Genomic DNA, 15,946 nt, shown 5'->3' with positions numbered 1-15,946 from the left:
AAAAAATCGAGAACAATATAGAACTTATGGAACTACATTACGTGATTGGTCTATTCGATGTGTGGTTTGTGGCGGCAGCTTTCAAAAAAATTCAGTTTCAGTACTCGCAAAAAAGCATGAATCCCGTTTAAACGGCTGGTTTCAAGTGGGACCGTTTCGATGAAAGAGTAACAAAGTAACACTTCGATAATTGACTGTCGCATGTGCGGTTTTCGAACACATAAATTGAATTTCGTGAAGATGAGAGAAACGAATCCACCGTGCATACGGTGATGTCATTGCCCCGACAGGTTATGAGCAGTGCGCGGCGAGGATGTCAAGATGGCTGCCACGTACATCTGATCGGAGGTGTGTGCACTCGCGAAATTTGACGCCAAACCGTGATAAAACGGGCCGTGCATTTCAAGTATCTGACATGTTGACAGTGCGTAGTTAGTCGGCCCGTATCCATGAGGACCACTTTGTACGCTATCGATGAAAGTTCTTGTCGTCGCGGCCGGCGGCGGCTCGCATTGAATCATGTTCAGCAAAAAATTACATGTAGACGTCAAAAAGTCAACACTGAAAATTCAAGATGTTAAAAAGGATAGCGCGACGCGGTTCAAGCATCTCAAGATCGTCCTAGGTGAGCCCAGCTGTTTCTCGTTCGCCGCGTCGCGTCCCGTAATTAGATGTTCGAACGTTAATTCGTTCGTAGACGTTAACCGCGGATAACCAGTTTCCGAGCTAATGAACACGACGACGATTAAGAGGGGCGACAATTTTGTTAGCGTTTGCCGCCTACGCGTCAACTTAACGAGACGTTATTGACGTTATCGTGGACTTTCAAGAATCCGATGAAAATTCGAATCGATGAATCCTTCCCTACGTTAGAACACTTGGCCGTTTCCAGTCGTCAGCTGTTGTTACAATGTTACAATATTTTTTTTTAGAAACGCATCGCGATCTGGTTTAGCGAAACTGTAAATTACATAAATTGAAAATGACAATCGAATTAATATATTTTTCAACGACAATGGCCGTTATTTGTTGTCTGTACTTTTCAAAAATTTTCGGAAGAAACAGTTTTTATTTTACAAGAACATTGTTATACGGTTTGTTGAAGAATTATCGGAGTCAACTTGAATGCAATTAGAATTACAATAGTTGTAGTATTCATAGGCGGTTGGTATCTAATCACCAAACCGCATGACCACATTAACCAACCTACCGTGGCCTCCAGTTCTATCTAATGTTACATTATTATTATATATAGACAGAACTGTGTGCTCAAACATGGTCACAATCGACTGTTGAATAAATTTTTACGCCTTGTTTCTAATCAAAATTTCAAATAGTTATGAAAAAATTTGGAAAGGGAAATTCGACTTTATATTTATAATGTATTTGTTTAGAGCTTGTTGCATAAATTTTTCTGTTGATTTATAGTTGTATAGATAATTAGACTTAAAGAAAGAATTTTAAGTATATGTACGTATAGAAAATATTAGAATGAAGCTCCATATGATGTCATAGATATTTCCATAAAACCCAATATGATGTCATACATCTTTCTATGAGACGAATCTTGTGTAATATCTGCATTACAAATGTTTATGCACTAAAAATATGACAAAATGTTACAGGATAATAGTAAAATAAACTGAAACTAAATAAAATTAAATTAAAAAAAAAAGAAAATTGAAACTATAGCTAAAATTAACTAGCAATAAAAAACAATATCAAATTTTAATGAATGTTTGATACATAATAAAATATGAATACCTTGTTACAGAAAATGTGGATAATGATGAAGCAAAAGGATTTTTTGAAGGCAACTTCAGCCATGTCTATTTTATTCTATACGATTGTTTTGTCTCGGCTGAAGCGAATCTGCGGCAAAGAGGTAAGATCATTTATAAATCTACAAAGTCTAGATCTTAAAAATTGTAAATTACAACTGCATTGCATATACATGTGGATATGATTGCGATATCTATTTCTATCAGTGCAACCATATGCAGTTTTATTTATAGAAGTACTGAATGTGTGAAAATGAAATATCATTTTTGTATTATCCCGATATTATAATTATTTTACTATTTGCTTGTTTTCTCTCTATTTTGCTGTCAGAACTTTCCTTCCACATTGGTGAGTAAAAGATGAATGAATATATACATACATGTCCCAAGCATGTCGCAGTTTCATTAATCTGATCAGTGTATCCAACTATTTACAAATATATCCTTTAGTGTAACTGGCATGTGCTTAGGATACTTATGACCCGGTGCTATTTTTATTATTTTTAGTCTGTTAATAAAACATAGTATGAAAGTACCGGAAGTAGCACAATATAAATTTAGTAAATAAATATTTTTCTTGTAGTCCATAAAGCACATAGGGAGGAATTGGAGCAAGTTCTGCAGCTCTTAGAGAAAGTTCTGACCCTTCTGCCTGAGCTTCTTAACAGGAGATGGCAGTGTCACAGTTTGGCAAGGATTTTGCAAAAACTTTTACACCCTGGTAATAGTTGGAAACTTCGTAGACAAGCTATAAGGTATGCAGGTTTCCATAGATTATTTCTATCATTAAAAAGTTAGGAAACTTTTGTTGGAACAATAAATTTCACATAGCGAAAATGTAAAAATTTATTATTTAAGTAGACAGTTACTTGAGTTACTAATGTATAGTTTCATCCAAATTTATTCTAGGTATTTCATTTTATGGTACCAAGCACTCGGTGAAAATGCACCCGATCATATACATCAAATGTTTGCAAATCTGGTACCAGGGTTTCCACCCCAACAACCATCCCCCTACAAGTCTGAACGCAAGGTGGATGGAAGGAATAAACATGCAAAAGTAATCGGTTGTGATGATAAGGATAAAAAGGAGTTTTATGATACACAATTGTCACAAAGTTCTTTGCATGACAATGGCTCGAATCAGAGTCCGGTCACTCCAGTTGACAGTGGGCCCATTTTACCTCCACAAAGTGGGGAGAAGCCTCTTGATAATGAGACTGTTCGATTTTTAGAAGCATTGCTTGAATTTATGGTTACTCAGGTATGTTACATTTGTTACAGTTTATATTGCAATATTTATTAGTACACTGCTGAAGCTCTCTTTCATTTAAATTGCAGGTTGTAAAAATAGAATGGCGAGATAAAGCTTCACGACAGCACAAGACTTTCCAGTTTTTATTAGAACGTTTTAAAGCTACGTACCTTCGCTACATTTGTCCTGAGTTCGACGATAATTTCTCCTTGTACAAACCTAATTTAGAATTACCTATGATGCGTAAACCAACGAATCAAAGTCAGGATAATTATGTTTTGTGTAAAGTTGCGTTGATCAAGTGGGTCGCTAGTTTTACGCATGTTGCTAGAAAAGATGGTCTCTTCGCACATCTTTCACATAGGTATTACAATTCAGTCTCAAATAGTTGCCGTTTTAAACATACACAGGTTGTCATCTTGGTGTACTCTTTTTGTTTAGCACAACTCCGAACGAAGAAAACGCGGAGTCGGAACTTCGTCGTGTCTCTGTTACACAAAACTCGGCTGATTCAACTTTATTGTCACCTGAGTCAACTGTATCTCAACAGGAAAATCAAAATCAAGAGGATAATACTGTCTCGGCAGTTACTCTTGTCAGGGAAGTTCTTTACGGTAATAGGGACAACGTGAATTTTGTACATGAGTTATATAGACAAGCATTCCTTTTGGACTTCAATCATGCTGGTGCTATTAGAAAGGCTATAGCTGTTTATAAGGATTGGATTCAGATGAATGTAAGTAAACGAGTAAGCGTTGATCGAGTGTTACTGTGAAACAGTTGAGGTTGTTAATATATTCTTGAATTGTTATGTTACAAGGAGCTTCCTCCATTCATGTTAGAACCATTGGATACACACAAGGACAGAGACCTAGAAGACAGCTTCAGAAAAGACGGGAACGATTTCGACAGAAGTCCGTCTGAATCTTACCGTCAAACGAGATTGAGAAACGATTCGTACCTCGGTGCTATACACAGAGAAAACTTGTTTATTAGAGCAGGATTGCAAAATGTTTTACAAGTATTCATCACGCAGGCTTCAAATGTATTTTTCTTAGAAAATTATGGACCGAACGCGTCCATGACGCTACTCGAAGAACAAACGGATAGCTGTAAAAGAGTTTTAAATGTGTATCGTTACGTCGTTATGCATTCTAGATTAGAACCAGGCACTTGGGAACAATTGCTTAGGTAATATGTCATGACTTATATCACTTTCGATACTAACATTGTGCATAACTAATTTCATTGATTATTTATTAGGGTATTGCTGCAAATAACGTCGCTCGTTCTAAACGAGAAGTCGTCTCGAAGGAAAGTTCAAGAGAGTATCGGTGGCAAACTTGCACCTGCTATATTTCAAACCTTAATAGTCACGTGGATTAAAGCCAATTTAAACGTTATTATTTCTACTCAGTTATGGGATCAGTTCTTAGAGGTGTTGACATCTTTGACTCAATGGGAAGAATTAATTCGAGAATGGGCTGTAAGTGAATTAAATATAAATTTAATATAACTCTCATAATGATGGTTTATTTCAATTTTATACAATTAGTACGATTACTGGACTTTCTCTTAATAAATGATCTAAAAGATTTTTCTTTTAATGTCTCTATAGAAAACACTGGACACTTTAACGAGGGTACTTGCCAGGCACGTGTACAATCTAGATCTGAATGATCTACCATTGGATAGACTAAGTGAGCAAAAGACTAAAAAGCGTCGCGGTGTTGGGAGTCGTGCCGCGTCTACCGGAAGTGTCCAACCGCCGCGCAAAGGAAGCGTTGATCAAGAAAGTCATACAGTCTCGAAAGAAAATGTTATTGGTATAAAGTAGCGATAATTTTATCCTGAAAATGTATTAGATGTACCAATTACCACCACTATTTTGTTAGAGAGATAACAGTATAATTTAGATAAAAAATATCTTCCCTGAATTTAACAGAAAATAGTGAACAAGATGTTGGTACACCTAATAAACTGTTTTTAACGACTCTAAATCTTTTTATTTCAAATAGATCACCCGATGCGAGATTTGAGGAAGGTACGACCTCTTCCACGTAGTGCAAGTGATAATACGATATACAGTGCAAAAGCTCGTGCAAAGCTCCACAGGAACCGTACTCATACGGTACACAGTGGCATTCCTGGTAAATATCTTGGTTTGCGAAGTGTTACCCCTTTTTTCTCTACCTTTGTTTCTCTATTTCGGTCAAGTTCTGGTGACTTTTGCAATTCGGTAGTGCCATCTGTGTTGCTGATAGCGCGTGCAAATTTATTTATAACTATGTCTCTTACTTTTTCGCTTGGACGCTGACACTGGTTTAAAAATAACCAGTCTAGTGTCAGCCAGACACTTGTCTCGTCTCATTCTTTCTCTACCCTCCATCCCCGTCATTTGCAATATCGTCTTCTGTGCGCTTGCTTTCCTTCTTTCAGTCGACGAATCGTCAAATGAAAACCATCCGATACAGATATACATTTCTCCTGTTTGTTTGTGGCTTATTTGTGTATTAAGTGTGAACAATTTCCACACGCGCAGTACTGCCCCTATCGATAGAGCAAGACATGGCTCGGTTGCTATCAAGCGGCACGACATCATCAGCAGGACAAACGAGGAAAATGTTGCCTAATAGACGTGCTAAATCCTTGGATAGCCTTGTCATTGTTGATAGCGAACCACCGTCGCCACGTTGCCCGTCTCCGACGCCCAGCAGCGGGGTTGACAGCAATAAAGACAGCCCCATACAAATTGAAAACATTGACGGCAGCAGCATTGGTAAGTACTCTTGCAGCTCTTCCCGCATACGATTATGAAAACATGATATTTTCGATACCATAACAGCGTGTAAACATTTTCATAAATCATTGATGTAATACTAACAAAGATATACATATATGATACGTTCGGAAAATAATTTCTTTGTATCACATGCTTTGCTTACATTTCTGCGAATTAACTACAACCGTATGTACAGGAATTTTGTTTTCTTTATATACGGACAATTCGACATATATCGTTTCCGTTTTATAGTGAATATGTGTATACAATTAATAGGTTTGTAGAAAATTTTAGGAAAGAATTTTTCGCTAAAATGTAATTATTACTTCGCAGACACTAACGATGCGTCGGAAAGAAGATCTGTTATGGCAGGTGGCGGAGTTCGGGGATGGTTGCCCGATGTGGCAGTGGTGTTATGGAGACGTATGCTGTCAGCATTAGGAGATGTAAATAACATTCAAGATCCAATTCTTCACGGTCAAGTAATGGATTACCTTGTGCAGCTAACACAAACGCTCGTAAAAGTTGGTATTTACTGGGTCATAGGTCGTCATAATTGCTAATACATTATAATGAAATAAATATTACGTTCTTCGTATGAAATAGATTCGTTTAAACCAAGGCGTGTCTGGAGATAATCAAGCAACTCCTCCGGCTCCAGAACTCATACCACCGTTAACAGTTATTGCCCCATGGTGTTTTAAGGTTGTTAATATTTACCAAATATAATGTACTTAAAGAAGAAAATGATTATTAAACGATTTATATGTTTTCAGGCGATACAGCTTTCTGCACAGTACGAAGTCGGCAAATTGGCAGCATATCGTTTGATTTGTCTTTTAACAATCCAGCCGCAGGATATCAATTTACCAAAGCAACACTTGACTTTGTTTTATCGTGCAGTTCACAACGGTATCGTCAGCAACGATACTAAAGTGCTTCACGTCCTTGTTAAGTATACGGGCCCAAGATTATTCAGTTTGAATCTTCCTGGTTCCAGTCTATTGATCTTGGACTACATCCATGCTGCTAATGTTATATTAAGCAGCCAAGACATTGGGGTACTGTAAGATTTACATAAGTTAATTGTACAATAATATAACCGTAGTGATGTAAATAATAAACTATTGTAGGCGCCGAGGACAGAGGCTGTTTCCATAATTGGATCGCTATTGTCGTTGCCTGCGACTACAATTAAATTACCAGTACTGCAACCCACTGCAACAGATATTGTAACCATGACGTGTCCAGATGCAAAAGTAATTGGATATAGATAACACGAACTTGTAAACGCATTGTATGTTATACGAATTGTTTTATTTTAGGAACATATAATTACGATACTCCTAAGAAGTTGTAGACGCGAACCGACCGGCATTGCAAGATGCGTAGCGCTATCAAGTATCGCTATGTTCGTTTACAGGGAACTATGTTACAAAAATCAACACCCGAGAATTCCAGAATCCGTTACGGTTCTCCTTTTAGCGCTGCGGGTAAGTTTCTCGAGTCTGTTGTTCATTGCAAAAATATATTTTGTTCGATCAGTTTTGTTTTAGAGGAGTCTGCATGTTATACATTTGAATTAGATCACATTAGTTTGCACTTGGGACGTACCTTTTCATTAAGACAGCGTGCGCTATGTAGTGTATTAATAGAATTTTTAGTTGCGATTTCTTAGGTGGACTTACTTAACAATAATTGCGTTAAATGTAGTACATGTCATAGTAGTAGTGAAAAATTCAGTATCTCTTCCACTGAGTCTGATTGACAGCGGATGCAAGGGGCAGAGCGTCGCAGAGCCGGTTTCTGTTACCCATTAATGGACCAGGTAGTTTTTCTTGGATTAACAAATCTCTGTTGAATCCCTTATTATGTGTTGTTACAGTATTTACCTGTCAACCGATGTCTACGTGTCTTTAAGGATGTTGTCAACATTGCATGGTTTTATTGCACGAACATGTACCTGTAAAACGTCCAACGATATTTTAATGTTCAGTCTTATTTATTCCCATATATTAGTGATTAACGTACTTTCTGTTTAATACTAATTAGTGACAACGAAAAAATATTAACTCTAGAAATACCAGACAAGATAATGAAAAACGCTTCTCTCTTTTTGTGCTGTACGTTAGAACACATGGAAAAACTTGTGAAATAAATTCATTATTTGTGTATACGTTATAATAAAAGGTATATCGAATCATAAGAAACGTATGCGAGCAATTTGTTAAGCAAATGAAAATGAATTTTCTCGCTGCTTGGTATTTCTAGTGTTAATCGAATATAAACATATTAAAATAAAAAATTATGCTTTTTATCACTTAGGCCAGTCATGCTACTGTAGCCCAAGTGGCGTGTGATTCTCTCTTGCTATTATGTGATAAAGCTGATATCCTTTTGGAATTGTATCCGAATGTGCCATCGAAAATAATTCAGGTATGTTCTAGTAAAAATTTAAAATTCATGTTGTGTATAAGTAATGTACATAATTTTATATTTTTATTCCAGATTTTATCAGAAACGCTTGGATATATGAGTACACGAGATAGGCGCGGACAATTGATAATATCAATGTTGTTCTGTTTGGGCGAATGGGCCATGCAACTAGGCCCGAGTGTCTTACTACGGGTGTTTCAGGGAAAACCATTGTTAATGACATTATTCACCGTCAGTATTTTACGCACGACTAAAGTAACAATTCTATTCTCTTGCATAACTAATGTGGGATGTTACTTGTACAGGTTTTGGATAACATAGTACAAGATAAAGGCGGTAAAGGTTTATCACAGTCAGGTAAAAATCACGAAGATGAAGACGACGACTTCGATCCCGATATTACTTTAGACAATTTGGCTGATGAAACTAGCATAAAATCTCCTCGTAGAGGGAATATTCAATCTGTTCAGCTGGCAGCCAAAATGGTAAAATATTCTGGATACTTTTCTTCTTAAAGCATCAATATCATATCAAAATTAAACTTATAGGTAATGATGCATTTAATAAATCATTTGGGACACTTCCCAATGGGCATTGGAGCAGCTCGATTGTCTTCGTTGGTCGTCGAATTGGATGACGTGCCAGGAATCGATGGAGACGAATTGTCATCTGCCATCTTTCATGCGCCGAATATGCAATTACTAATGCTATCAAATTCTGTGATAATGTCACTTGTTGAATTGGCTGCGTTGGATGCACCTGGCGGTGGTGTTACTGCTGGGTTAACAACAGCGCCGTCATTGGTTCGAGTTTTGTTAAGAGATTTGGCAGGAAAGGCTTCATGGGATAGCTCTATCTTATACAGTCAACCATCTATTGACGATGATATTCCAATAGCATTTACGAAGCACGGTAATAGAGAAATCTGGCGGTAGTTCAATCGTTGGCAACTTCGTTTCAGTTTAATACGTATGTATTACATTTTAGTTGAATGGAAAACAAAGCCACACAGTGAGGATTTGAGCAGCGTTATAACGCCTCAAACGTGCACTACTCGACACACGGTACGCCACCGTGAACCTCACGTATTGCCTACATTCACGAATGGTGCAAGTGATATGGATAACTTAGATGATGTAAGGTTTAATCTTTGAATAGTTCGTCGATTTAGAGACATATTAATAGTTACAATGTGTCAATATTATATGCTTCATATTTGACGTTTCTATTCGCAGCTCTTACAGTACATAGGGCACACAAGTACAGAAGTATTAACCAATCCAGAAATAGCACTTAATGAACCAGCGAATCCTCCCCAAGGTTATTACCTCGAAAGCGAAACTATTGCAACCATTCTCAGTCAGAGAAATGCAGAACAAGAGCATATCAACAATTGGAATCAACATATTAGGTAAATTGCGACTAATTAAAGCCGTTCTTATCCTTGATTAGGTCAGTTGCTATTTTATATTGTCGTTTCAGTATGTGTGCCTCAGCAATAAGTCCGCCTTCCTGTCGTCCACCTCCAGCACCATTTCATCACTGCCGTCTTCTGTTTTCGCATTTGGGATTATCTGGTTGGGAACAGCGTAGAAAATTGCATTTACTCTCGAAAAACGAGAAGCTGTTGCGAGAACTGCGAAATCTTGACAGTCAACGGTCTAGGGAAACGCATAAAATCGCAGTGATATATGTCAGTCAAGGACAGGAAGATAAGAATTCCATATTGAGCAACGTCACTGCTAGCAAAGAATATGAGAGCTTCATTGCAAGATTAGCCTGGGAAGTTGAACTTGAATCGCATACGGGTTTTCTCGGTGGTCTTGTGCCTGGTAAAGCGTCTGGTGTCACGGCGCCGTACTTTGCTACATCTTTCACTGAAATTCTTTTTCATGTTGCGACGAGGATGCCTTCTGATAGTCCCGAAAGTTTGTTACAAAAGGTAATTATCAATCAGCTTAAATAACATGGAGAAATTATCTTTATACTCGATATCGTTTCAGACTCGTCATCTCGGTAACGATGAGATTCATATAGTTTGGTCCGAGCACTGGAGAGATTATCGCAGGGATATCATACCAACCGAATTTTGTGATGTTTTAATAGTAATCTATCCGTTACACAATAAATTGTACAGAATACAAATCTCTCGAAAACCCGAAATTCCATTTTTCGGGCCACTGTTTGACGAGTGTATTGTAGAGGACAAAGTTTTACCTGGATTAGTGAGGACAACTGCTCTAGCTGCGAGTAGAGCAAAACGGTCTACGCTTACGTTGTATCAACATTAGTGAGTATATTAGTTTGATATATAACTAATGTTACGCGTTGCTAATGTAAAATATTACAGTTACGAAGAGAGGGCGAGGTCCATCGATACCGTTATGAGAAATCATAAAGAAGCCACAACGTTTGAAGAGTTTACAGCCAACGTGTATTCTCCAGTACAACCGCCAAGTCCGTTCAGTGGGGTCTCCTCCGTATCTGGTTAGTTTGTCTATGTTAGTACAAAAACAAACCGAAAAATCTTTATATACGTTTTATAGAAATATTCCAGTTCAGACTTGTAGCATAGCTACGCGCATACTGTGTTTATTTGCAGTTTAATCCAATGCACAGTTTTCATTATTCATAGCAGCCCCGAGACATAGAGTTCTCTCTAGTATGTCCGATAGATGCTCATCAGCTTACAGCTGAACAGCAAATCCCCTTTTTCAATAGTCTCTGCATGATACGTCGATCGTTTATTATTATTATTATCAATATCACACTGTCAGGATCTACAACAAGCGTGCAATCCACAGCATCGTCAAACCTCGCAGCAGCGCTTATAGATTCGCATCAGGGTCGTTCCGGAATGCGAAGTTCATCGGCGGCGAGCAGTGATAACCGCGCGAATAGAGGTGACTAATTCAGTCCACTAACCCCCACCCACCTTGTAACACCATCCGACAAGGTAGTATTATAATTTATTTTTTTTTCTTTGCTGTTTACGTTCTATCTATACGAACTGTATCCTTTGTTTATTTTTCGTATACTCCTTTCTTTTCCTATAGATTATCTGGTAGTGGTTCTATATGTTATAATATGTTAGTATATATACTGCAGTCTTCTACACTATCCTGAAATATATATATCTACCTTTTTTTTAAACAACATTACACAATTTACTCAAACTTTATTGAACTCTAAAATAATTACGATATACTTGTCATATGATCAAAATTCTATCTTTCTGAAAACAAGATTGGAAAAAATTATATTACAAACGCTCTTTGTTTAATAACCACATGTTTCTTAATTAAATTTTTGTTAACAGTCTTACACAATCTATTCAGAGGTAAAATTCCCTTTCTATGTGCATATTAGGCATAGATCGATACAGTTTCCTTCTATTCATATCTCATTACATATGCCACTTTTGTTCATGTCGCTTTTATAGATAGAGAATACAGTGCTGTGTGTATATAGCATTTTAGAAGTGTGTTAGTAGCCGAAACTAAAAATGTTGATACCAACTTTCACGAATTTCAACAATTCTTTAAAACCCCTCCTAGCATTATATGCTGTGACCAGCTTTTTGCAAATTGTGTGAATGTACTCTCATTTAAAAATTCACCTGTCTGTCTCTTTCACAGTCTCAGAAGTCAATATGTAAATATTTTACGCCAAATTTAATCACATAAAGTATCTATACACTATCACAGTGTTTTATCTCTAGAGTGCTCGTTTTATTTAAAAAAAAAAAAAAAATAATGGCTATTATTATTTGAAAATCATTTTTTTAAAGCAATTATTTTGATATGTGTACATAGCAAAGAGTACTTATTATTTTACATTTCGTTTTAGACAAATTGCATGTACAATTTCAGTACCATGTAGTTTCATGTGTTAATTGAATTGCATTTTTAGCTACACACGTAATTGTTTAGCTTGGTTTAAATTTAACAAATACAGTGCCAATGACGGTAAAATCTCTTTTGTATTGCTTTTAGTGTCCGATGGAAGCAGAGTATGGTTCAGCAATGACACTCCCGAAAGTACTGCACTTCATGGAATTTCACCTAGACCTGTAAAAAAGATGTCGTTCAAAACAGGACAGAAGCAGAGGGCGAACACTCAACCCACACCTCCCGATAGTCCAAGATATAAATAAGGAATTTTATATCAATACCATAAACGAAAGGAACACTTTTTGCACAAGAGGTTGTTTGAAAAGAACATCCCTGAAATTGTAATTTAAGAAAATTCTTTGAAATGCTAATTGACACAATGCATTACGATACCACATTATACAGAAAGGTGATCCGCTGTTCTATGCAATGAAGGTGGTGAAATTTGTCAGTACTAAGAATGGCGGGTCATTGTGTTACCAGTCATTTTGAATGTTATCTTTATAAGGGGTCATCGAATATATCTGATTAGTCTTAGCGTTTTCTGTTTTCCGTCCTTAGGTTTAATTTTTATATTAAATGTACAGATCGTTGTTTATTTGTTGCAACGTGAATAATTAATTTATTGGAACATAAACATATATGAGAGGATTTAACGGACATAGATGATACAATAGCGGAACTATATTTGTTATATATACAATTATTAGTGTCGTCGAGGCAACTACTTTTCATTGTACAGTACATTCTTAAGATCAGTTTATCCTCGTACTTGAAACTAGGTAAGCTTAAATAATTCTATTGACTAAAAAAAGCTTCTATATCTTAATTTATATTACGAGCTCCTCGATGTTACACACATGCCTTCGTAAGGAATAACTTTTTCATTTCCTGTAATTGTAATGGGTGATAAGAGAACATAGTTATTACGTAATCACGGAATGTGTTTATGAGAGTGTTGATAAGAATCAAATGTTATTTTTTGACATCAGCATGTTTTACATGTAGCGTGTCACGTGTCTCTTAATACTGTAATAAGTTGTACTTGAACGTCGCGTATCGCGTTGGCTGAATTTCTTCGAATCATTTTCACACAACTACATTCCATATTCAATTATCTTTCTTACACTTCATTCATTCTTTAAACTAAATGCGAATAACTTTCTTTTCTTTTTTAATAACTTTTGGAGAAGTCGAAGCATTCCATTGTACGTTTTCTATTTAATTTCAACAAATAGAAGGGAATCTTGTTGATGCCTACGTGTTACCAGGGCAAAGAGTGTCTTAGTTTTCGTGTACATTGTATAGTGGAAGAGATCAAATTAGGGAACAGTTCTGTTGTCATACCAAAGTTGCAGGTACTTGGTGCTTTATAATACTCGAGATATATAAGTATTTTAAATAATGTGTCAAAATGTGTTATTTCCGAAAAACGGTAAATCTAAAGAGAAAAAAAATAAATGAAAGAAAAGGAAAACGATATCGAGAAAAGTTTCGAGAAAGCGAAAGAAACAGAATACTATTACGTGAGAGTAAAACATGTTTGCTTTAGAAAAAAAGATTTGTCTTAATACACACAGTGATAATAATCAAAGTATTAAATATATTATTGGTCGCTGTCGCTGTCGATATGAACAGAAGTTTTAGGGGAAATGATATACATATAATGTGATGAATATTATATACATATATATACGTATACAAGGTGTTTAAAAAAAAGGCATTCATATTTATATGGTATATAAGACACACTGAACTCTGTAAAAAAGCCTTAGTAAACATAGGTCGAAAGGTCAACTATTTCTGAGATTCAAACATTTCTATTTACTAACATCATGATTGACTTTCTTGCTTCTACCTAAACATAAGCGGTAGACGGCATCAAGAAAAAAACGCGGACGTGATACGATAAGGGTTAATATTATACAAACAAAGATGTTTACATCTCAGAAGTGATCGACCTTTCGACCTATATTTTCTGAGGTTTTCACTCGGTACAGTGTGTTTTATACATATACCATATAAATATTGAAAACTCTTTATTGAACACCCTGTATGTTAGTATTCGAATTGAGATCATAATAGATAACAAAAAAAGGAAAGAACACAATATTCGAGTTTTTTTACCATTTTGAAGATTATCAAGAGACCGCATTCAAAAATGTAGGGTTAGCAACGAAGATGTAGGGTGAATGATCACCAATGCGCAGACCATGGCCAAAGCAGCATTATTTTTCCACTAATTTATAACGAAGTAGTAATTGAGAAGAGCTGTGTATATGTACTGTACATAAATTGTTACGCTCACAGATGACCTCGTGGTCACTGAGCGAAAAAAATTACGCTCTGCGAAATATTATGTCGCTACATAACTGAAACGAGAGAAAACGAAAGATATTGGTCTATGTATACGTATATTCGATATATACATATAAACGAAGGGAAAAAGAACTTATTACAGTCTTATATAAGGATGCTTCTACGAATCGTATCTAAACAGTGTACTTAATTAACAACTATCTTCATTAGTACCATTAAAATAACTACTTGCTATTATTTATGTTATAAATATACAAATTGCTGTTAACATTACTAGCATAGTTTTCAAATATTTTTCTTACTGAACGTTGCGCTTGTAATTACTCGGAACGGAACTTGTGTAAACGAACCAATCTACAGTCAATAATGCCGCATAAAATTGCATTATCAATTTTTTTTTCTAATTTCTTAATTTTTATAACGATTAGTAGTTGGAATGATACACAATGGCGGAGATTCTTTATTTTCGATTATTCGAAATAGAGAGATGTACAAACGATGTAACTTAATCATTCTTCTTCGTTTTTTTTTTCAATGTAACTGAGTGTTACTGTATGAAGTGTAAAGTTAGTAATGTTACAGATATCTCTGTAATTAAGAGTATTAACAATAATTTTTGGCAAAAACATAGAACCTCATTCAATCGTTTTTAAAAGTAGAACTGTTGTATAGAATTTAATCACAGAGATTTATAATTGTAACTTACTTAATTTTATATCATACATGTATGTACAGCAATTGTCTTATTTATAATACGAAAAAAGCTATCATTGATCACACTGGTCTCATTGTATTAAATCAGACGTCTCTGATTCTATATAATTTTCTTTCCGTAAATACTTAATATGTTTCAATTGTTTTAATTGTTTAGCGCAATGAAAACAGTTAAATTAGAGTTTCGTAGTATTACAAGCGGCTCTTGAACTAATCAATAGACTTTCTGATATCTCTAACAAAAATTTATGCTGTAAAATCTGTATCATTGAATCCGGACTTTGTAAAGAAACATTTGCAGAATTTACAGTATCATAGGGCAGAGTAGAAATCGGCTAGAAAAATTGTATTGGACGCATTAGCTAATCCTCTATAGAGAGTAATGTTCCGAATTGATCCAAAAGACACATTGCTCTACTGTAAATCGAATTCGTTGCCCAAAGATTTCTCTGATATTGTATTAATTATACACATTTCTGCGATGGAATGTACATTTTCTTGCACAATAAAATTGTGATGAATTAAACATGAGAAACTTTAATATATATGCGATACGTTCAAGAGAAACGAGGACGATAGCTATCAGATCTATGAATGGTTGTGCACACGTCTAGGAAACCTAGCTATCTCACTCTTTACGCGCACTCGTTCGGAGCTTGAACTTTCAAATAAATGAAATTCGTTGCGTCCAGTGTATTTGCAGAAGCTGTTCAAGATACTTTCAGGTAAATATGTTCTCAATGTTTTGACAGATTCACTGTGAAGT

The 15,946-nt window shown here is 35.8% G+C and overlaps 1 protein-coding gene across 11 annotated transcripts; it reads left to right on the top strand.

Moving 5' to 3' along the window:
* Positions 1 to 287: 287 nt before the first annotated feature.
* Positions 288 to 15,706, top strand: LOC144473500 (putative Rho GTPase-activating protein CG5521). 11 transcript variants are annotated; one of them, XM_078187407.1, is made up of 30 exons: positions 293 to 348; positions 426 to 625; positions 1,775 to 1,885; positions 2,113 to 2,130; positions 2,365 to 2,536; positions 2,691 to 3,045; positions 3,123 to 3,400; positions 3,478 to 3,772; positions 3,857 to 4,227; positions 4,300 to 4,522; positions 4,655 to 4,862; positions 5,055 to 5,186; positions 5,579 to 5,815; positions 6,152 to 6,342; positions 6,425 to 6,523; positions 6,595 to 6,879; positions 6,952 to 7,077; positions 7,144 to 7,311; positions 8,144 to 8,254; positions 8,327 to 8,485; positions 8,560 to 8,739; positions 8,803 to 9,166; positions 9,242 to 9,390; positions 9,490 to 9,665; positions 9,737 to 10,196; positions 10,258 to 10,544; positions 10,605 to 10,741; positions 11,032 to 11,157; positions 11,574 to 11,594; positions 12,250 to 15,706. In XM_078187407.1, the coding sequence occupies exons 2-30, from the start codon at positions 520 to 522 to the stop codon at positions 12,408 to 12,410; spliced, it is 5,706 nt and encodes a 1,901-aa protein (XP_078043533.1). In that variant the 5' UTR covers positions 293 to 348; positions 426 to 519; the 3' UTR covers positions 12,411 to 15,706. The 11 variants fall into 11 exon arrangements, 10 of the variants coding, with proteins under 10 accessions (XP_078043536.1, XP_078043532.1, XP_078043534.1 ...); XR_013494596.1 differs by having other exon boundaries at positions 288 to 625; positions 11,032 to 11,210; positions 12,250 to 12,362; XM_078187410.1 differs by having other exon boundaries at positions 288 to 625; positions 11,059 to 11,157.
* The last annotated feature ends 240 nt before the right edge of the window (positions 15,707 to 15,946 follow it).

The sequence above is a fragment of the Augochlora pura genome, chromosome 7 (assembly GCF_028453695.1).
Source record: "Augochlora pura isolate Apur16 chromosome 7, APUR_v2.2.1, whole genome shotgun sequence".
Taxonomy (NCBI): domain Eukaryota; kingdom Metazoa; phylum Arthropoda; class Insecta; order Hymenoptera; family Halictidae; genus Augochlora; species Augochlora pura.
The sequence above is the reverse complement of the archived record's forward strand: the minus strand, read 5'-3'. Positions and strand labels throughout refer to the sequence as shown.